This window comes from Arthrobotrys flagrans (genome assembly GCF_004000055.1).
Source record: "Arthrobotrys flagrans strain CBS H-5679 chromosome Unknown unitig_0, whole genome shotgun sequence".
Taxonomy (NCBI): Eukaryota; Fungi; Ascomycota; class Orbiliomycetes; order Orbiliales; family Orbiliaceae; genus Arthrobotrys; species Arthrobotrys flagrans.
Genome location: NW_027137550.1, coordinates 3,637,777 through 3,660,362, shown reverse-complemented (window position 1 = coordinate 3,660,362; position 22,586 = coordinate 3,637,777). Strand labels below are relative to the sequence as shown.

General features: G+C 47.7%; 6 protein-coding genes across 6 annotated transcripts; 5 read left to right on the top strand and 1 right to left on the bottom strand.

Annotated features, from left to right (window-relative positions):
• Window positions 1-3,086: 3,086 nt before the first annotated feature.
• Window positions 3,087-5,658, top strand: DFL_004120 (uncharacterized protein; the record flags this gene model as incomplete). Its single annotated transcript, XM_067633161.1, has 4 exons — window positions 3,087-3,133; window positions 3,211-3,405; window positions 3,477-4,097; window positions 4,158-5,658. 4 exons carry the CDS (start codon window positions 3,087-3,089, stop codon window positions 5,656-5,658), a joined length of 2,364 nt encoding a protein of 787 aa, XP_067491357.1.
• A 1,294-nt stretch (window positions 5,659-6,952) lies between these two features.
• DFL_004119 (uncharacterized protein) lies at window positions 6,953-8,028 on the top strand (the record flags this gene model as incomplete). Its single annotated transcript, XM_067633159.1, has 5 exons — window positions 6,953-6,992; window positions 7,053-7,190; window positions 7,258-7,330; window positions 7,392-7,530; window positions 7,597-8,028. 5 exons carry the CDS (start codon window positions 6,953-6,955, stop codon window positions 8,026-8,028), a joined length of 822 nt encoding a protein of 273 aa, XP_067491356.1.
• Window positions 8,029-8,540: 512 nt separating this feature from the next.
• Window positions 8,541-10,047, top strand: DFL_004118 (uncharacterized protein; the record flags this gene model as incomplete). The annotated part of the gene is made up of 2 exons (XM_067633158.1): window positions 8,541-9,704; window positions 9,787-10,047. The coding sequence occupies 2 exons, from the start codon at window positions 8,541-8,543 to the stop codon at window positions 10,045-10,047; spliced, it is 1,425 nt and encodes a 474-aa protein (XP_067491355.1).
• A 668-nt stretch (window positions 10,048-10,715) lies between these two features.
• DFL_004117 (uncharacterized protein) lies at window positions 10,716-13,170 on the top strand (the record flags this gene model as incomplete). Its single annotated transcript, XM_067633157.1, has 2 exons — window positions 10,716-12,717; window positions 12,788-13,170. The coding sequence occupies 2 exons, from the start codon at window positions 10,716-10,718 to the stop codon at window positions 13,168-13,170; spliced, it is 2,385 nt and encodes a 794-aa protein (XP_067491354.1).
• A 1,577-nt stretch (window positions 13,171-14,747) lies between these two features.
• Window positions 14,748-17,600, bottom strand: DFL_004116 (uncharacterized protein; the record flags this gene model as incomplete). The annotated part of the gene is made up of 2 exons (XM_067633156.1): window positions 14,748-15,129; window positions 15,193-17,600. 2 exons carry the CDS (start codon window positions 17,598-17,600, stop codon window positions 14,748-14,750), a joined length of 2,790 nt encoding a protein of 929 aa, XP_067491353.1.
• Window positions 17,601-19,751: 2,151 nt separating this feature from the next.
• DFL_004115 (uncharacterized protein) lies at window positions 19,752-20,479 on the top strand (the record flags this gene model as incomplete). Its single annotated transcript, XM_067633155.1, has 4 exons — window positions 19,752-19,809; window positions 20,038-20,133; window positions 20,252-20,373; window positions 20,438-20,479. The coding sequence occupies 4 exons, from the start codon at window positions 19,752-19,754 to the stop codon at window positions 20,477-20,479; spliced, it is 318 nt and encodes a 105-aa protein (XP_067491352.1).
• Between the last annotated feature and the right edge of the window lie 2,107 nt (window positions 20,480-22,586).

Here is a 22,586-nt window from a genome sequence, read left to right as displayed (position 1 = left end):
GAGCTCTAGATCTGGCTTCGAGACAGGTATAATGTACAATGACCTCGTTGTTGTCCTGGAGAAAGTGAGGGGAGTTAATGTCGTGAAGGAGGTTGTTGAGAGATATAGATGTCAAGATCAAGAACGGTTTAAATCAGATGTTTCGTTCTTTACTTTGTATGTGGTGCTTTCGGCACAGTGTCAATTACCCAATCAAACGTCATGAGGCCGGCAACGCAAAAACAAACACATCCAAGCAAACATCTTGCAAGTGCCAGAATTTGAAGTCACGACACTGACACGAACAAGCGGCTGCATATGTGACATTGCGCAGCATTTGGTATGTTAAAATATCTCTTTTGAGGCAATCACATTCTATGCGGTTAACGGCCACGCAGTTTAAGGCCCTAGGTCCTTGCATCTCTTAGCTCTTCTAGACATGGGTTTCACGTTTGATTGTGAAGTCTTCGTATTCGACCTGGAATTTACCATATATAGCCCACGTGACCGGCTGCTCTTTAGTTTCCGGTGATGTTTAGCTATTAGTTTCAATTAAAAGGCCTGTGAATGGATTTATCAATTAGCTATCATTAGCTACCAGCTAAGTGGTTTACGGAGCAGCTGAGGTTTACCTATATAGCTAGCTGAAGCTTTGTGTAGGAACGATAACTATACTAATCAGCTATTCGTGCCCCAATATTAGACTTTAGTTAGGCCTAGCCTTGTCTAATGGAGAGGATCTGACAGTAAGTATACAAGCCAGTGGGATATCTTTATAATCCTTTTTTATTAAGCTTATACTTCTACTTGTAGGTATGATTTCATTTGTGCACCGAAACGCCCCCGGTCATGGTGCCCAAGCTTGCAAGTTCCACTTCTACGTAATCGTGGCACATATACATTAGTACCTACTATCGTGCAGGGTTTTGAGATGTAGTCGATATTTATCATGTAAAACTACCGATATTAGAGGGCTACGTGTTCCCGAGGTCACCGGATCCGCGGATTGCATCTGTTTTAGTTACACACATATAGCTTTAGCTCCCATGCAGCTCACCTTATAGCACGGTTTGTAGAATCAGAGCTACCTCGCAAACTTCATGAATTTGGCCTTTTGATGTATAATATAAGTTGATCAACTTTAGCCTTCTAACTAAGACAAGCGGAATCTCCCGCCGCAACAATTACGACTATCCGCACGGATCGGTCAGGTGGACAAGGGACTGCATTAGAGCCATAATGCTGAAAAGAGATGGGCTAATGAAGAAGTATTGTGACAATGAAAGTTGTGCACAGAGACACCTTCTATATCTCCGTGGAGTTTCTACATGGGCACAACTTAGGCCACCGTGATCTGTGGTAGATTTGGCTAACTTGGAAGTGGTTATATCTGGCCGGCGCATTTTTCGAGTGTATCAAATTGTATTACAAAATGAAAAAAACCTGACACTCTTATTTTTCTTCGACTTTATTACTTTTTATAAGTCAATTGCACAAGGTAACTCATACTCAGCCCGCTGTTACACCATTGCGTTCACTAGAGGTGTAAGTTTGTTAACCTCCGTGGTGCTGCATGCTGACAAACATAACGCCATCTAGAGTCAAGCATAAAACTCGAAAACTGGCAGAGTCTTAATCTTGGACAGATTGACAATTCCAAAGGCAAATGTTCCTGTGACAGTCAGCAAACAGGTTTCTGTCGGCTATGGTCGTGCTAGCGTACCTTACATGCATGGCAAATCGATAATCCAGCACACAAAGCTACGGGTTTTCCAGGAATTTGAATTGATAGATGGAGTGATACAGATACATCACTCCGAAGGATATGGAGGTCTCGTGCCATCCCATCCCGCCCTATCAGAACCGTATCGAGGCAGAGACGATGACGCGCCACACAGCTGTCAATTTCGTCTGCCAAGTTTGTGGCAATTCTCTAAAAGCCATTTCAGCAGGAAATCTTGTCAACGATCCACATGCAAAGATTTTTTCCCTACTCTGTCTACATGTCTCGGTATGTCGTTTTTTTAAAAAGTATGTGACGGGAAATCGGCCCTAGCTGCATTAGTAGGTATAGGTACCTAAACCATAGACGGTTAAGCCGGCCAACTGCGAGTGTTTACTTCCCGATAAATTCTTGAATGCCTATGTGCGATCTTTCCGGCCCTCGTCGGGTGAACATGGGCCGGAATATTAATAAAGTAATGAGAATTGAACCTGAGGAATTCTCTCTGCCTTTTTGCTGCTGCAGTCGAGGATTATATCCAAAGACAATCGTGTTATCATCCAAAATTGAATCCAGCAGTAAAGGACCGGAAAGGGTCTGAGACAGAGCCAGTCGGAAGGCAGTTACATCATTTTAGCCCGAACGCTAGTTTCTCAGACCGAATGCCCAGCTTCTTAAACCATCGTGCTGCAGATGCCAACAGAGAAGAAATCGTAGAAAACCCGTGCTTTAATTCGTTCACGGTCGACGGGACGTGCTGGGATGTCGAAGGTATCGATACCTCATACTGACATGACACTAGCAGGACTAGTACTCCGCACATGCACATAATGTTGCCCTTATCGATTGACTGATCGATTGATTGATTCGACCCCAAAAGCCCGGCCTTGTAAGAAACCTTCTAGTTTAGACTTTTTCGAGCTGTATGTCGTTTATAACAGGATAGTCAGTCGAATAGACCGGGATCCTTTCACACAAGCCCCGGATATAATAACAATATAAGTTCTCAAGCATCGAATGGTGCCTCTCTTTTTTTTCTTCGAGATTCCCATCCATGCAAGGAGAAAAGATACTTACTCTGTCCCCTTCGCCTATATATTTATTTATATATGCCCCGATGGCGTAGGTCTGTCTGGAATAGCCAACCTCCAACTGGCACCTTTTCCCACACTCGTCATCCTAGCTAGCCGTCAGTTGTTTGCCGTCAGTTGTCTGTTGCCATTGATTTGATTGTTTGTTTGTGTGTTTTGAAAGCGGATCAGTGCAGCGGCCAGTCACGAGCGATAAAGTTACGCCCACCGAAGAGGCTTGTCTGGCGAGATCACAAAAACATCCCAACTCGAACTTTCTGCACAACAGGCCAGGGTTCACTCCCAAATTCAGCATGGCTCTCAAGCCCGACAGCCCAAATTCCAAGAAGAAATTCCGCAGGTAAGTTAGAAAATGGAGATAACCTCAACAGCCATCTATATGTGTCCTAACGGCGGGCTTGTTTGATGTTTGTTTAGGCCGAAAGGCGCGGTGGGAATAGCACCAGACTACCCGGAATTTGCCAAAGTAAGGACACCGACGACACCGCAACAGAAGACGAAATCGTCGATAAAGGCAGGCCGGATTCCTTCTCCACCCCGCCCACAACCCAAGAAGAAGAAGAAGACAAAGACTCAGACATGGAAAGGATGGTTCTTTAGCTCGTTAATTAAGTACGATTCCCCCTTCTTCGCCGGACAAACATCCTATTGTGTCGATCTGTCCCTAATTGTTATGTCGGCAGATACTCCCTCCTTTACTCCTTATACGTCTACATCTGGACCTGCCCAAAAGACGGCTCCGATGCCCGAACGATATGTGACCTAGGTGATAGAACGTTAGATATCGTAGAACCTTACATGTACGATGCCTACGACTTCTACATTGAACCGTACTACGATGAATACCTGGCTTCTTATGTCGACCAAGCTGCTCCCTACGTCATATCCGCGAACGAACAGTACATCCGGCCGGCCCGAATTTACGCTGTTGAACAATTCGAGAAGACGGGGCGGCCGCTACTTATAAAGGCGAAGGATGCTGCCGTTGCGACGCTATCACCCTACGCTCAGAGGGCATACGATGCTTACCTAGCGGACTTTGTAGCTACGGGCCGGGAGGTTTACGATGCGTACGCACCCACCGTAGAAAAGTACGGGAAAATAGGCTATGACTATGCCATTGAGAAGGCCTACCCCTATTATCTGATTTCGCTGCCCTATCTTGAGAAGGCGTGGGAGCAAGGAATCGAGACTGCAGGGTGGGCTGGCGTTGAGGGTAAAGGATGGATTTCTCGGAGATGGGGTATTCACGTGGAGCCCCAACTTTGGAGAATCCAGGAAAGACTCGGATTGAAGGGATTAAGGTATGATATTCTGCTTGCATAGAGCCCCCGAGTAACATAATCCACTAACAAGGTTAATAGAGGTACCCGAGTCCAAGATGGTCCCACACCCCCTCATCGTGGCAATCCAAATGCCTCCGACACTGCCCCCGAAAATGTCCTCGAGGAGTCGTACGAGGATATTGATGCCAAACAAACACCGGGAGTGAACGCCAAAGAAGCGACCGGAGAGCAACAAGAGAAAAAGAAGTCCTCCGCCGAACAAATCGAAGCAGCTAGACCGCAAGTTGAAGCTGACTTGGAATCCTGGGGTACCAAATTCGAAGAAACCGGTGTTAAAGCTTCGGCTGATGTTGTTTCTCAGCTCGATGAGCTCTGCGGCAAAGTTATGAAGGAACATGGCACTCTGTCCACAGAAATAATGACCGACCTCGAAGCCCGTATTGAAAAAGAATACAGGGATTTCGAACAAGGTCTTGGGACACTCCTCGACAGCCCCGCTGAAACCAAGTACGTTATGATCGGATACGATGGCCTTGTGGGCAGAACTATGCAAAACCTTAAGGAGAAACAGGCCCAGATTAAGGGTCGTACCCAGGAGCTTCTTATGGATACATATCAAACCACTGCCAAAATCGTGGACGCAGCCTTAGCGGAAATGGACTCGGCTCACGATATCGGCATGCAAGAACTCGGCATGAAGTGGGCTTGGATGGAAGGTGTCACATATAAAGACTGGGCAAAGTACCACGATCTCAAGAAAGCCTTTGGGTCTTTGAAGACAAAGGTAATTCGATCTGGCCAAGGCCACAAAGGCCTCCGAGAGGTCACCGACTACGCAAAGTCCATCGACGACGCAGCAGCTGATGTTCTCAAAGTTGCACGCATCGAAGTAGCCAAATTGGAAAAACTTGGGAGACAGAGAGTTGTGAAAGCTTGCGCCGATAGGGACGCAGCAGAGGCGGAGAAGGAAGCTACCGGGAAGCCTGATAAACAAACTGTGGGCGATGTGGAACGTGATGAGAAAGGAGGAGTTGTAAAAGAGGTTCCACCATCCGACGCCACCAAAGAGGTACCAGAACCTAAGGAGAAGACGGAGAAACCCGCAGATCCCTCAGAGGACGAATCTAATCATACGCCAGACCAAGGCCAGGCAGAGTCAGAACGCCAACAGAAAGCCGAATCCGAAGGCGTCGAGGCCGCCACCCTCCAAAAACAACCTACCGCCCAAGAACAGACCCAATCCGAATCAGAGACCAAACCCCAAGAATCAGCCTCCTCAGAAGCGGCCGGCCACCAAACCGAAGGCCGGGACTCCACAAAAGAAACCGAACCCGAACCCGAACCCGAACCAGAAGCCCAAGCCAAAAGTTCAGCCGAACCAGAAGCCGAGACCTCCACCAAACTCGAATCCCAACCAGAAACCCAGGCCGAATCCCAACCAGAAGCCAGTCCAGAGCCAAAAGCCCAAAAAGCCGAACCCGAATCAGCCGGTGAAGAAGAAGAACCCGAATTCAAACGTGAAACCGAAAAAGATTCCAGTTCAAAACCCAAACAAGATCAAGAACCCGAATCCAAGTAGGAGCCAGCGGCCGATACCTAACAAAAGCCAACCGCCGAAAAGGCCGAAACCAAGACCAATACCGGTACAGAACCCGTAGCTAAAGAATCCTCTGTAAATGTCGAGGAAAACAAAGAAAATATCTCGATGGATGAGCTATGATTCTAATTACCCCTCGAATCCCCGGACCGATTACCATGACATGCTTTATACTCATCAATTATCATGATATGGGTGCTTTTTGGCTTCTCTTTTTGGTGCATCAGCTTTTGATTTCTTCTAAAATTATTTCCTTGACTTGTTCTTGTATCTAGCGGCTGGTTTACCTCTATTACTCTGGTTTCTTAAAATTGTGAATATTTTTTCTTTTTTTAATAACATCATATTATCCAGCAAGTACTCGGTATTCCGTTTGTTCAGTTAAAGTACTCGCGGTATGGTTATCTCTTATCTGATGTTTTCGATTGGACTTGGGCTTCGGCCCCCAGAGCTTTTCTCTCGATGGTACACCAACTTGGAATAGGTCTGATCACCGGACTTCAACTTGTAGATGATTCATGGTCATGGCCAAATAGTTTCCTTTCTTTAAACCCTTATCCTTCATGAGCGTTGAATGTACTTTAGGCAAAAGTAAACTCTATCACAGAAGAGTAAGACCCTTGAATAATTAACAGGCTTTGATCAAAAATACTCGATACTGATATGCCTTAGGCCATTGTATGTGCATCCTGTTCCTACTAGCGGACACCGGCCGTCGGGCAACCTAAAATAGACATCGGATGGCATCGGCGGAAGCCACTCGAAGGCAAACCGTCTCAAAGGGTGGTCCCATGCGATAAAACAGATAACGGCGGGCGCGCGGCCACACCCGGGCAAATGTTCGTCGGCACCTGAGTCAAACATTTAAGGCCGACCCTTCGAAATTTTTATAATCAACCCGTTGGCGCAATTCTATTTCGTCCTCACTCCAATTTTACCGGGTTTTTCGCTCTTGCAGTTTAGGAGGCCGCTTTTTTTCTGATCAAGGATACCCCATACTTCTTTTAGATACCCCGGAATAGAAGAGGCAGAGTACACTGGTTTCACAGCGCTTTATATCCCCTTACTTTTCCGAGTAGATATCGATTGTCGTTGGTCTTGCGGGCACAGAAGTCGCATGATAATTGGTTCATCGCAACGCAGAAAATACCCCAAATACAACACGACCACCCATAACTCGTAGCCTTGGCAGTATAGTGGCGGAATTTTAATCAGACATTCGCGATACCTACTTCTTTTGTCTGATTCTTAAAACTGATCAAACCACCTTTTCACAATGGTTAATGCCGATATCTCCGTCACCGTCGGAGTGCTTGGTATGAAATCTGTCCAGTCTTTGGGGTTAACGATAGGTATACTAATACGTTTTCTTATAGCTCTCCAAGGTGCTTTCAGCGAGCACCTCCAGCTGCTAAAGAAGGCGTCCCAAGCCTTACCGTCTAATATCACATTCCAGTTCCTGGAAATCAGGACCGAGGATGCTTTATCATCATGTGATGCTTTGATCGTCCCCGGTAGGTACATCAATGATCGATCTATCACTATCACTCGGAATAAGCTAACAGTTGTCTATTATTATAGGGGGAGAGAGTACTACTATGAGCCTTGTAGCCGAGAGATCGGGTCTTTTGGAGCCTCTGAGAGAATTTGTCAAGTAAGATTCCTACCTTGCCTTGAAGGTTTTGATCAACATCTAACATGTGTTTCGAATATAGAGTCTACAGGAAACCCGTCTGGGGAACCTGTGCTGGTATGATTCTTCTCGCTGAAGAGGCAAACAGGACTAAGAAGGGTGGACAGGAACTGATTGGCGGCCTTGATGTCCGTGTTAAGAGAAACCATTTTGGCAGTCAAGTATGTGCCCTCGCGACCTGAAAGGTCTTCAAGAAGCTAGTTACTAACAAATATCTCAAATAACAGACAGAGTCCTTCAGTACTCCGCTCTCCCTCCCGTTCCTTGGTGATTCCACACCTTTCTACGGCTACTTCATCCGAGCTCCCATCGTCGAGCACATCCTCCCACCAACCACTCCTGCCAGCTCCCTTGAAAACAATACAGCTGATACTGTAACCGCACCTTCGAAGAAACCAATCAATAATATCGCAGCATCCTTTACTTCGCCAGATGAGGTTAAGATCCTTGGGCGTCTGACACCATCGAAGCTTACCACTACGGAAGAAGATGCAAAACTCGGCCCATCTGAAGGAAGGATTGTGGCCGTTGAACAGGGTAACTGCTTCGGAACGAGCTTCCACCCGGAATTGGGCAGTGATATTAGGATTCACAAGTGGTGGTTGGAGAAGGTTGTAGAGAAGGTGGAGATGAAGAGGAGGTTGGAGGCAGATTCCTAGACTTCGGGTTACAATGGAAGAGGTATGGTGAGTGGGTGGATAGACATCTACTTGTGGAATATCTCACGATGAACGATTCTTCTTTTTTCTTCTTGCTGCTTCAACACAGCATTAAGCATTTCCTTGTAATGTACTTCAAGCAGTATACCGGGCGTTTTCAGAACTCAATTTCTAGAACATCCACCCCAAGGCCAAACTCGTATGATTAAACCCGAAATCAAGTACTTTGAGTGATATAATGACTGTTATAAATTTGGTGTGGGGACATATGCACACATATGCCAGCATGGGGATCAATCAGCCGTGTTGTTTGAAGCTTGGAATGCTGCCAACAGCTTGGCTTCGAAGCATGCTTTCCTCGCCGACAAAACCACATTGCGGACACAGCCTTCTCTTCCAAACCTCCAATCTCACTTCCTGAGCTTCAACACCTGAAGGAAGGTCTTTTGTAGCGTTTTAGACACTAGAATCTCGACATATGCGGCATCGTGTGCCCTCTCGCATGCTCAAAGATGACCTTCGCGTTCACCCTGCCTACGACGTCACCAGTCAACTTCACCACATCCTTCGCCAGTTCCTCCGCTCCATCTCTCCCCTCCGCTGCGACCACCCGTCGTGCTCTCCTCCGTGACACTCTAAAGCGCTACAAACGCCTCACCCCCACCGAACAATACAACAATCTGCCATCCTTGCTATCCTCAATTTCCGAATACCTACCCTACCTCTACACTCTCGACGCTTACATAACCTCCCAGGATATTACACCCCTCATCGAATTCGAGACAGAATGGCGGGCTGTATTATCTCGTCGTACAGTTCCGACAGAATTACCGCGTATCCGCCGTAAAGGCCTAGACTACGAAATATGCTTTGCAACAACAACTCTAGCATACGTTCACACTCTTCGTGCGCGTACTTTCCTCGCGAGTGCGATACGAGCACCTCCACCGACAGATAACAATGCCACCAACACTTCTGTCCATCTGATAAACCAGGCAAAGGACCAAATTCTCACAGCAGCCTCCATATTCCTCTATTTACAAAACAGGTCTACGACGAAGGAACGAGATAGTTCACAAACAATGCCAGCTGATGTTACGACTTCGATATACAATGCTCTATGGTCACTCTGTCTGGCTTCTGCGACTTTATTGGCGGTGTTGAAAGATGATCCTTATCCTTCAATTGTGGCATTACAACATGATAAGAACTCAAAGGAGTGGATGTATAAAGCTCCCACGGTGCCGACGAGGGTTAGGTCGCTATTATTGGCGAGGTTGTGCATGTATTCTGCAGACATGGCGGGGAAAGCAGCGGCTGGAGTGGCGGCTGCCCCAGGGTCAGGCGCAGAGTTGAAGGGTTACTGTGACGATATGGCTAAAACGGCCAAAGCTAAGGCTTGCAGGTTTCAAGGGATTGATGCTGAAGGACAAGGGAAGGTGGGAGAAGCAATCGGTTGGGTTTTAGCAGGGAAGGAGGTGCTAGGTATGGTTGTAAGTGGAGATGGGGATAAAGGCAAGCTAGGAAGGGGCATAGATATGCTGAAGAAGGCCAGGGAAGAAAGGAAGATGGAAAAGGTACCGATGGAAGCTCTTCTTGGGCCGGATGCCGGAAAGACGGAAGAAGCAATGGTTCTAAATGAACTCGAGAGGCGGTGGAGGAGGATTAATGATTCGGTAAGCACATCTCCCTTGGTGTGACGGATGCTACATTGGTAACCTCGAAACCTCGTGGAGTTTATTCTAACGACCTGGATAGGTGAACTTTCACAATGTACCATCCACGTCTTCGCTGCTGGCGAGATTACCGACCGGAAGGCCGATGTTCCCAGAAAACCAGACATGGACACCCCCAAAGCTATCATCTTCTGAGTTATCGCAACTGCAAACTCAAGCCCCGAATGGTGGAGAATTAGACTGGATTGGAGCAGATGACAGCGATGACGATATTATGCCTGCCCCCGAGAGCAGTATGCCACCGGGGGGTTTTCCGAGATCACAGAGTACTGGATACTACTGAACTGAATACGTCGACAATAATGATAATGGTGATATTACTCCCGCATTGAGCCGACCATGCCAATCTCGTTTCGATGCCTATTGATGCCACGGACAAGTGGTCCTAGCCATTTCCTAATCCATTAGTGACGCCCCATCTGACCCTCTGAACCCCAGTGCTGTCTTATCGGTGATACTTTACACACTATTCGGACTTCGATACCTTATAAACGCCCAGGCCGCCAAGGCTGCTACCTTCTACCCACACTGGGAGATCTACGGATCATCTCCTGCTTAATCGAGTAGGTCGCGCTGTGGGAAAACAACACATTAACCAGGTCGACATGAACTGCCCGTCCGCGTAGGCTCTGCTCAGGCTCGGTCAGCATCGGTGTTCCTTGCAGTAGCCCCAAACAGGGAATCTGGTGCTTTGCTCCGGTCTTCTTGGAAATACGAATGTTTAATGTTGCCTTCCGTTCGCGCAGGGTGCATCGATTGATAATGCTCCATTTGCTATTTCCCGTGCAGAAGCTGCGGTATCAACAGGAATGCAGATGAGTGCATGTGGAACTTATAAGATGGCTGGATCGTCGTCGCATTTTTTGGTTTTAGAATTCTTCTGGTATTCCAGCTTCCCCCTGCCATTAATTCGTCTGGGCCCGATTTCTGGTAGTTCTTCAATCACTCAAGATGAAGGTCTCTTCTATCGCTCTTGCTCTGTCGTTCTTCGGGGCATTCGCCCAGGCAATTGAGCCACCTCGCAAGCCTTCCCAACCCCAAGGCGGTGGTTCTAAGATCCTGACCTACAATGAGACCGTTCTACGACCGGCCTTTGGCGCCAGGTCTACATCTGTTAATTGGTTTGCCGGTGGTGAAGATGGGACGGGGCTCCGTCTCTCTGATAGCGGAGATATTGTCTTCGAGAATTTTATCACCGGCAAAAGCGAGGTATTCGTTCCTTCAAGCCGCATTCCTAGAGGGTATGCGGAGTATTGGATCCGTTCGGACTTGAAGAAGGTCCTATTCGCGGTCAACTACTCGAAGCAGTACAGACACTCTTACTTTGCCGATTACCTTATTCTCGACGTCGCCACCGGACAGACGACACCAATTGTCGCAGACCAGGCCGGAGACATCCAATACGCCGAATTTGCTCCCACGGGTGATGCTATTGCTTTTGTTCGGGGAAATGACCTTTTCTTGAACATCAATGGCCAGATTACACAAATCACAACAGATGGTAGCCCGGATACATTCAATGGTGTCCCCGACTGGGTTTACGAGGAAGAAATTTTCGGTGACCGAAAGACACTTTGGTGGTCCCCTGATGGTGAATACGTTGCCTATCTCCGTTTTGACGAGACCGGTGTCGAGACCTTCCGGGTCCCATATTACATGGACAACCAGAAGGTTGCACCTGCCTACCCACGAGAACTCGAACTTCGATATCCAAAAGTTGGAACTACAAACCCAACTGTCACCTTCCACTTGCTGGAGGTAAGCTCTTTGCAGCAAACCGATATCCCAATCGATGCCTTTGCAAAGGATGATACCGTCATCGGTGAGGTCGCCTGGTTGACCGATGCCCACTCTAAAGTTATCGTCAGAGCTTTCAACCGAGTTCAAGACAAGGAGAAGTTAGTCCTCGTCAACGTTGATACTGGAAAGACAAAGGTTGTTCGTCAGAGAGACGGTTCCGACGGATGGCTTGATAATAACATTGCTATCACATACATCGGAACTGTTGACCGACGACGCAGCCCACGAAACAGTAAGAAAGAATATTACGTCGACTTGTCTGATCACTCTGGTTGGAACCATATCTACCTCTACCCAGTCGATGGCGGAAACGCTATCACTCTTACTAGAGGTAAATGGGAGGTCACTGCTATTCTCAAGGTTGACACCGAGAGGCAGATCATTTACTTCCAATCCACCAAGCAGCACAGCACTTCCCGCCACATCTACAGTGTCTCATATAAGACCGATGAGGTGAAGACTCTTGTGGACGACTCAGTCCCAGCAGCTTACACCGCCTCCTTCTCTTCCGGCGCTGGCTTCTACCTCCTCAGCTACCGCGGTCCTGACGTCCCATACCAGGAACTCTACTCTATAAACTCCAGCAAGCCTCTTCGTACTGTCACTGATAACTTGGCACTCTACAACAAACTCAAAGAGTACAAGCTCCCAAAGATCACCTATCTTGAACTCAAGCACCCAGAGGGATTCACACTCAACGTTATGCAACGTCTCCCCGCAAACTTTGACCCTTCCAAGAAATACCCAGTCCTCTTCATTCCATACGGTGGCCCAGGCGCCCAGCAGGTCTCGCAGGCCTTCTCGTCTCTCAACTGGAATGCCTACATTGCCTCGGACCCAGAACTGGAATTCATAACTTGGACCGTCGACGGCCGAGGAACTGGATACAAAGGTCGCAAGTTCCGTTCCGCAGTTGCATCCCACTTGGGACGCTACGAAGCTCAAGACCAGATCTTTGCTGCCCGAGAATTGATTAAGATGCATTCATTCGTCGATAAGGACAAGATCGGTATCTGGGGGTGGAGTTATGGAGGATACCTTTCCGCAAAGGTTCTGGAAGCGGATAGCGGAGTGTTCAATTTCGCGTTTATCATTGCGCCTGTGTCGGACTTTAGGTTCTATGATTCGATGTACACGGAGAGATACATGAAGAGTAAGTTTGATCTTCTTTCCTTTTTCTCTCTTTTTGGATGGGGGGGGATTTATACTAATGTGATCTACAGCATACGAACAAAACCCAGCCGGCTATAACGAAACCGCCGTCCGTAAAACCGACGGCTTCAAGAACATCAAGGGTAAATTCTCGATCTTGCACGGTACCGGCGACGACAACGTACACTACCAAAACGCAGCTGCTTTGGTTGACCTCCTAGTCGGCCAGGGTGTTGGACCTGACCGGATGGACATGTTCGCATTCACCGATAGCGACCACGGTATCTCTTATAACGGAGCTTACCAGTGGTTGTACAAATACCTGACCAAGAGGGCGTACGAGGAAAAGCAGAGAGTTGTTGGGAAGCCGGAGGTTAAGCATCAATGGAGCAAGAAGGGTGTCCCGGTTAGGAATACTCTGCCGGTGGAGAAGAAGAGTACACCTGAGTTTTAAATCGAATTTGATCGATATCCAATGCTCGAGTGTAATGTAAATACGGTCAGAGATTGATACCCGCAGATGGAAATTAATGTGGCACGCTTTGTATATAATAGTTATTAGGGATTAAATTTGAAGAACAAGGAAAAAGCAGATTCGAATTTGCTTTAAAAGTCCGATCGATCTCAAATAATCTAACTACTCTAGCACTGGGACCACCGTAGCCGGGATAATTAATTAGCGAAACTAGGCTGACGTAATGCGAGTTCGCAAGCCAGAGGTAAAGCACTCGTTGCGGTGGGTCCGGCGGGGCAAGTTGTACAAGATGGATGCTGAAATGCCAGACGTTAGGATAATTAAGGGAAGTGGGGGACCGGCGATGGCCTATCGGTTCGAACGTTCGGGTGTGGTTTCATACCTATGGCGGAACGATGATGGTGCTAGCGAAATACTTCATTGCACTGTTGTTATTTATTCATAGTAACTCAAGGCTCTCCTCGAGGAGACGTCTTCGCCGCAAGTCGGCCTCTACATGTCTGTTCGCTTCCCCCTCGTGCAAGAACACCATTTGCATGTTCACATCTCTCAAAAATCTCACTTCTAGGATAAGTATATACCGGTAGACGTAGGCCTCAAATCGAAATCCATTGAATCAAAAAAAAAAAACCATAAAAGTACACATCTTCCAACCTCAGCTCCTCTCCGGCCATATATCAGCCTAACACAACACCTCCCCGACGCAACAAGCCAATAAATAATAAAAAAACGAACGCGGGGATAAGAAGGGCCGGAAAATACGTCTGAGATGGTACGCTAAATGCCGTTCAACACCAACACTCATGTATTTATACAAGGACGGGAGAAGAAGAAACATGCAAATAACCCAGGACGCCATTCATGTTTTACCCGATGACAGTGCGAATAAAAGAAGAAAAAAACAGAAACTATACACGAAGTAAACGGGTTTTGCGTAGGACACCCGAACAGCTAAGGAACCGAGCATAAAATAAAAAAAACGCCGGCTCAAATGCACATGCTGCGATGCTAGTCTCTGCTATGCAGAGAAAAGGAAAAAAAAAAGTAAAAGAGATGATAGAAAAAGGAAGATTCGATTGAAGGTTGCGGCAATACAACGCGATACACCTTCACCTCCTCCAGCAAAGCGCCTTTTGCCCTAGCACTACGCTCTTGCTCAGCGAAGAGAAGTCTTATGCGGTATATCGGAGCACTCTCCTCCATGAATATCGTTATTGGCCGGTACGTCCCCCGAAAATCGATGAGTGCAAACCCTTAAAACCCACATCCTTCCGTAATATTCTTCATTATCACTAGGGGCAGGTGTAGTTATTTTCCAAAAGACAACGACCACATCCTTCCCATTTGCAAAAGCATACGATTTCTAGATGGGCTGGTCGACCCCAAAACATGACTCGTCCGCTTCGCTGGGCGATGGCTTTAAAAGTTTTAGCCTTCTCGGAGACAGGGATCCAGTCTGCACGTGTGAGGCATCGTACGATGTAAGTAGGTTGTGGCGGCGGTGGCGGAATAGTGGATAATTCTTTCCCAAACGCAAAGGGCTCTTTGACAATGTTCTATGGTGCCGGTATAGCGTCTCGTGCGTCATTGGCTAGGGTTTGACCGAACTCCACAATTTCCGTCGTGGTAACGATGGAAGTCGATGTGAGCGTCGGGAACATTGTCGAGACCAGGGTCGTGTTTGCAATTCCTGTAAGCCCCGGTGGTGGAGGGGCTATTACGTCCATAACCCTGACTTCGAGCCATTGAACCCCGGCAAGCATCCACGAAAGCACCGCGAGAGTCCGCCCGAGCATGAACAGGAAGACATGCCCAACCAAGACGAATACCTGAAACACCGCTCGGAAAGTCCCTCCTGGCTTGTATGAGCCGACGGGATGTTTTGCGAACCACTCATCGGATGATACCCTAGAGTACTGGGGAATGATCGTGTCGGACCTATTCGGTAAGATTAGCGAGAGTCGGCCAGGATGCAAGGATGATCCAAGATCCGAAACTTACCATAGCTTGTATTCAATAGCAGCAAGGCCCAAAACAACGAAGAGGGTGGCGCAGAAGTAATCTTTGAAGGTCCATGGCTTCCGGAATAAGGCTTTACCGGCAGGTTGCTGCCTTCTCCGATTGATCATAATAATCCGGGGAGGCGCGGCAGGTGCTGGTTCCGGAGATGTGGGTTTCGAAGGAGACCCTGATAGCTTGGCCAACATGCCTTCGTCTTCTAGGAGACCAAACCTTCGTTCGATGCTTTCGAGTCCCTTTCGAGTTTCTCGGATGTCCATCTGGACGGTTTGGAGGTTGTTAAGTACCTTGGTGCGGAGAGCAAGCGTCTCGAAGTCCTGTGGCATTGTTGATATTGATCGGTCCGAGACCTGAACGGTACCGTGAAGGAAGGATTCATCTTCGAAAGCAGCAGGTTTTAGCAAAGACGCGTAATCGGTGTCATTAGTTAGGAGTCTGTCGAGTGAGTCGTCAGTTTCATAGCCGTCTTCGAATTTGATGGTGGAGGTTGATGTTGGTGGTTTTTTGTGAAAGTTTGGTTTCTTGAGAGGTGGTTGTTGTTGTATTTTGTGTGTTGTGGCAGGTGTGCGTCTGATTCCAGATTGATTGCTAAGAATGCTGGCCAATCCGACGTCCTTATAGCGCTCCGGGTCAACAGGTTTAGGATCAAGGTCTAGTTTACTTATTCCAACACCTTGCGTATTCTGCTTTCTTGTTGAGAGTGGTCTGGACTGGTGTTTATAGGGTTGTCGGGTATCAACCGTAGCTGGAGTTTTCGTCACCGGCTTTGCTTCGGCAGCCTTCCTGCTCGATCTTGCTGCGGCGAGCTCAAGAATTTTTCGTCCCTCATCCTTATTCGGGGTATTCCCACTCAAAAGCCGGCTTAACTGTCTAAGTGTGTCCAGCGTTTCGTCCGGGTCCGTTTTCTTTGTGCTCTGAAGAAATGAAGCATCCTGCCCTCTGCTCGAGGTACTCGCTGCGGGCTCTTTAATAGCAACCGCAAGAGTTCCTCTGGAGGCAACAGGCGGCTTGCTTTGATGTGACATATCCAGAGTCAAGTCATCCTCCGACACGAAATCAACAAGATCATGCTGCATATAGCTCTTACTAAGAGCTGATGGTAGCTTGGCTATAGGTGATACTCGAGGTTCGGGTTTGATTTGTGGTTGGTTCTCGACCAGCTTCGGGGCTGGAGCCGCAGCCCTCGTGTCCGGCTCACTCTTCCGCAACGCACCACCGAATTGTTCCGACTGTCTTGCGGTCCGGTTGGTAGTACTTGTAAGCGGTGTCCCGGTTGACGGTGGACGCTGCCTTCTCCTCGTGTTAGGCTTTTCGGGAGCATCCTGGGCAGCAGCTAGCCAGTCGACCGGTTCCCCTTGGGAGGGTTTAGGTCGAGTTTCCTGTGGATAGTAGTCATTCTGGACCGGGGAAGGTGTATTGGAGTGTGAACCAGCAACCGGTCTTCTGGGCCTGATTTCGACATGACGTTTGTGGACGGGAGATAGCAGAGGCAGCTGTCTCTGGCTCGTAGCCGGCAGCACCACTCTCTTTGGTCTTTCGCTGGAACTCTCGCTCAATGTCCGCTTGAGTTCCGCATACATATCTGATCTCGAGCTAATAGGTTCGGCCGGCTTCGGTGCCAGTTCGTATAGACTACTCGGGCGGTGAATGGTAGAGGCACCATTGAGCCGACGAGAAGCCTCCCTAGCACCTTCCACCGCTTCCGGAGATCGAAATGCCACACGTCTCGATGATAATTGGTCCCCTGACGTCGGTTCATACCCCCTACTCGCACCAGATACCCGTTCCCCGGCCCGTGCGACCAGCCTATCCACGTTGGCACCATCGACAACCAGATTTTCCTCTACCAGTTCCTTCTTCAGATTATTATCATACTGATTCAGTGGCGATATCTTTGCGTGCTGTGTCATCCTCTGCATCATATCGACGTTGAATCGGTAGTCTCGTTGCTTTGGCGGGGTAGCTATTCTCGATACCGAAACATCGCTCTCCGGGGTCGGTGGGAGACCGTAGGATGACGTCGAAGGAATACCGTTGATCTTATGAGTGAACCTCGAGGCACCCCGCGACAATGGCACAGCCGGTGACTTGGACCGTGCTATCGATGCAGCAGCTTCTCGAGCAAAGTACTCACTCGCGGTCGGTAAGGCAGGCGGCTGGTTGTTATCAAGAGGCCTGGCCCCATCGAGCCGAGAATATGTGGTGGACGAAAGCGAACCAGTGTCTTCGGTACTAGTGCCAGTGCCGCCCGGACCTAGCAGGGTCCCACGCTTCCCATAAAGGTGTGAGCGCCTTAGACTGGACGGCCCATGGCTGCCTTGAGATTCACCTGTCGTTGTTATCGCATAACCTCGCCGGGCATTGTAGTTTGAATTGTTACTACTGCTCATATCGACAGAGGCAGCAGTAGAATAACGGGGTAGGACAATCTCCTGGACGATAACGCTAATGCTACCAGCAGCATTTGTTGGACAATTGTCGTATACGAAACAGCGTCGCCGCCCCTGTCTCCCCGCGGATTACTCTTATCTCAGCGTTGTTCGATATGGTGATGATGGCAATTGCGGTGGGATGTAGTGGTAGTTGTGGTTGTGAAGCCGTGATGCCTCCTACGGCAAACTGTTGACAGGGAGAGAGAGAAAAATAAGAATATTAGACGAGTTGAGGTGTCGATGTTCATGCACGTCGCGATGTTGAGCCGCTTGTGGTTTGTTTTGGTTTTTCGTCAAGCAACAAATTCACCGGTTTGGGACAACACATGTTTTTTCCCGTTCCTGTCAAACACCATGATCTAATATCACAACACATATCACGACAACAGCGACAGTGCAGAAGACGGCTTCCTGATATCGATAAGCTGCGAGCAGAAATGCGTCTTCGGACAGCGCATGCTGCATGAGCGCACGGGTTGCTTTAACACCCCTTTACGGCTGCAGATTATGAGGTACAAGGGGTAGTTGGATGCTTGACCCTGATATCGATAGAAGGATACCCAAGGCATGCGCTGACAGCAGCGGCCATATGCGGTAGTACGTACACACACAAAAAGTACACTAGAAATCAAACAAAAAACCGTTGAAAGAAGTGAGAGAGAGGCTGGTAACACAAAAACCCGAATCGAACATATTGGTTTACATCACGTGAGGGGCGTTCAGGATCCGTGAAATATCTCCGGATGTTAAAGGCAGTCGGCATGTAGCTATGCCCTTACCTTACCTTGGCCAGTCAGCAGCCAATGTATGGAAGCATGTAATGTAAGGAAAGTATTGGCCAGCCATCTTGATTTGATTTTTCTGAGGGAATTTTTTGGGTGGACGACAGGGCGAGTTTTTGTAGGGGGTGATTTTAGCAGGCTATGTTTTAGCTAGTATTGGAGGAGGAAGAAGGGAAGGCGCGGTGAGGGAGAAACAGAGGGAGGAGCCTGTCCTTGTCTGTTTTGTGCCGGATACCTAACCTCCAGGAATAATATATATGTTTTTTTTCGTGTTCGCGTTCTCCACAGTGTACCTCCCAACGCCCGCCAGAGGATATTGTACTAGTACTCTCGGGCTGTCAGTCTGATAGGAAGAAGAGGTATAGATGTAACTAAGGGGACGGAGAGAGTGGAGTAGGCAAAGGTACAAGAGCCAATAAATGGATCTGGTCCGTCTCCTGTGATACTTTCCATATATACAACCGGTTTCTATGGCTGGTATGTATACCGGCAATATTGTACGTGGTGTGTGTGCCAAACAAAATAACGTATGGGATGGGCCACACCGTAATATTTCTCTCTCATTTTTTAATGTGTTGTTTGCTTTTTCCAGGTTTTCGTTGTGATTGCCCCTCATGTTTTTTGCCCATACAAAATACAGTGGTGCGTTCTCTCCCTCCCATTTTCTCCCTCTCTTCTGTTCCCCCCATACAAACCGCCCTCCCATACAAACTCGCCCATACAAACCAGCAGAGAGTAAGCCCTTCACTCCTAACGCTGAGAACAACCCATAAGTTTATATGGCCCATACAAGCCGCCTATACTGATTCTTATATCATCGTCAGAAATCAAAAATTCTCAACGTCCCTAATTTTCTACCAAGTTTCCCGGTTTTATTCGTCCAAGGTAAGCTCGTTCTATCCCCGATTCTCTTGTTTTCGTTTCCAATCCCTTTGTCTTGTCGTCGACATCATCTTCCTCTGCTTGTCGTCGCCCTTCCGCGCTCTCACGCTCCACCAGCGACATCACCTCAACTCAACTCATCGCGTATATTCCCCCATACAAATACCCTCATCACCCACAACGTCTCAAGACCGCAAAAGACATCAACCATCAGCGCACAACCTCCAAAAATTCATCTTTTCGGAAGTTATCGTATCACGGTCGCGTCTGGTCATCCGAGCTACTCCACCTGTTCTTTTCTCCTAATTTTCTACTATCGCATCGCAATTCAAACCAAATCTAGCAATATCTCTTACTAACGCTTCCTTGTCGCGACCCAATAGAATAAAACTGCCTTCACCTACGCAGCAGACCTCACTACTACTGCAACAACACATCTCTCAAAATGCCTAAGGAGACCAAGCGTACCGCCAAAACCACCAGAACCGGCAAGAAGAAGAAGGGTAAGCTCTTTATATTTCCCCCCCGTCTTCTCATTCTCTTCTCGTGACGGTAGACATGTTCCTTCGTCTATAATCCATAGAGTGAAGTTTTTCTTGTAATCAATCGTGATGATCCTGCAGGATCGCATCACATCGCCTGCGAAAAATACAACACGTCCCCTTGTTGCATTATGCTCGAATCACCTGAATCCCAGACATTTCAGACGGCTGACAATCACCCGTTATTAGATCCTAACGCACCAAAGCGTGGTCTCTCCGCTTACATGTTCTTCGCCAACGAGCAACGTGAGAACGTCCGTGCTGAGAACCCCGGCATTGCTTTCGGTAGGTTGAAATTCTAGAAATCCCATCTTCTGTCGCACAGGAATGCCATGTTTTTTTTTTCCTTTTGACTCCGTTTCCCATCGGAATTACTAATCATTTTTTCCATTTCGTGTTATAGGCCAGGTCGGCAAGGTTTTGGGTGAACGCTGGAAGGCCCTCACCACCGCCCAGCGCAAGCCTTATGAGGACAAGGCTAAGGCTGACAAGCAACGTTACGAGGATGAGAAGCTCGCCTACCAGGTATGTAAAACCTACCTATCCTTAGCTCGCTTCTGATGATGTTAATACTAACTCTCCAATCCAGGGTGGTGCTGCTGCCGAAGAGGATGATGAGGATGATGACTAAATCAATATTAATCTGATTCTTTCTTGTTGCTTGGTTTTTCTGCGGGAGCTTCTATCTGTAATTTCATACCTTATGGCATTTTTTTTTTTCCTCTTTCCCTTTAATGAAGGAAACAGAAATAGGAGGCAGGCTTCCAAGATAATGGAGGGCGGCTTGTTCACCTTTTTAACGCACAAGAAACCCCGGGCCTCTTTTAACGCCATTCCACACCTTTGACTGAAAAAACTGAAATTCACGCTTTGAGCCTTCTTCGGGATACTTCTCTTGTTCCGCTTCATGTACCTTTATATGTGGTCTCGTCTCTTTCTCTTTTTTTTTTAACGCATGGGGATATCGTTCGGGTTTTATGGATTCATTGCTTTCTAAGGGGATCAATTCAAATTCCAGAGTTTTCTTCCTTTTTTTTTTTTTAGATCTTTGGGCTGGGCTGTTTTCGGAGAACCTCTTGAATCGTAGACTGGTCTGTCTTCTATGATCGTAGCCCCTAGCTTTGTCGTGCGTCTTTGGCTTGTCGTATCGAGCTGAAGGGTTTAGGTAGACTAGACTCTGGCACGGAATGAAACCCAACTGCATATACTTCACGTCGACGGTGATGAAGGATGGGTAGCGTAACTTATGGCTGGATAAAGGCAGCACTGCATGATTTTGTGGCGAAGGAAGAAATGGAATTGTTGCAAGCTGGATCCGATCCTTTGAACCAGCACCCTGTTTTCCGCCTCATGTCGACTCTATCCGTGATTCTATAGTTTTTCGGGGATTTCTTGCATTTGGAAACAGGCTCATCCTGGATAGACGAGTGTATGTCGAAATTCGGCGTGCGTGCTATCGTAAGTTCCCTTTTTTTTGACCTTCGATCGGTACCTCTGGCCATATTATACATCGTCGATGGCCGACAGTTTCAATATAAACTTTTTTTTTCTTTGCTTGCTTGCAGAGCAATCAATTTGTTCGTCAGCAATTTACATACCTATTACGTACAATACCAGCCCCCAGTCGACGCGTTCCTATCAGAGCTCTACACGGTACAGTAGGGCGTTGACATTGAAAGGGTTTTGCCCACTATGGCCACAGGTTTTACTGCCGACGCCGGCCATGGACCTCGCCCGGGGCTGGCCGTGCGACGGTGACCGAACGTTCAACGTGATCAGGTATGCATGTACGTCCTGAAGAGGAGCTCGCGTTTTTCAAGCTGCATTTGGCGTGCATATCGTAAGAAACTTGGGAGAAGTCCGAATGTTCATGTCGGGCTATGGATGTATGAGAATGGACAATGGTCGGTGGTGACCTCGTAGGGATATATGATATACGTGATGTTGATTTTTGTTCTTAATCTCGGAAGTTGCAAGCTTGAAGCTGGCCCCAGTATGGTGGTACCGGAGGATCCAATCCTTCGTCTCCGTAGAACCATTGGGTTTTTGTGGAGTAACAGTTGTCATATATCACACGGACTGTACTGGCTGGTGCTGGTTTCCGAAACACAATTAGCAAACCCGCGATGAGCATCGCGCGATTATGTCTTAGGAGGGATAACAGCAGTCCTGCATGTCGATAATTGCCTTCGGTGTTTTAGTGGGCTTCAGCAAGTTTGATTTGGTATTGATAGCTTATTATGCCTACGAAAAGTCTAACAAACCTCGCGTTTTGCGAAAGTAGCCGAAAGTGATATACGGAACTTCGGAGCACACGCTTCTTCCGCGTTTTTTTTTAGTTTGCCCCGATCCAGATGGTCGGAAGATACGCGGATACTAAATTTAACATTTAGGATGAAGAAGTGAGGGTGGTGTGGTTAAGCTAATCCACATTTCTTGCTCTCTCGTCTACAAGGCTGGCAAAAAGAGTGATGCTATATGGACAGGAATGGAAGGTTATCTTGAAGCTGAAACACGCCTTACAATTTTTATTTTTTTCGTCACACGATGAGGTGCATTATTGTATCATCGATCACTTGCTCTTGTTTACAGTATAGATGAAAATGGATGTAAGGGCTCACAGAAGCCTCCGTGTGGATAGGTGGTTTTTTTTGTTCAGCTGGATGGAGATGCAGTCGACAGAGAGGGTATGTAATCTATTTGAAACAGTTGTCGACAGGGATTTGGATGGTTGGGTT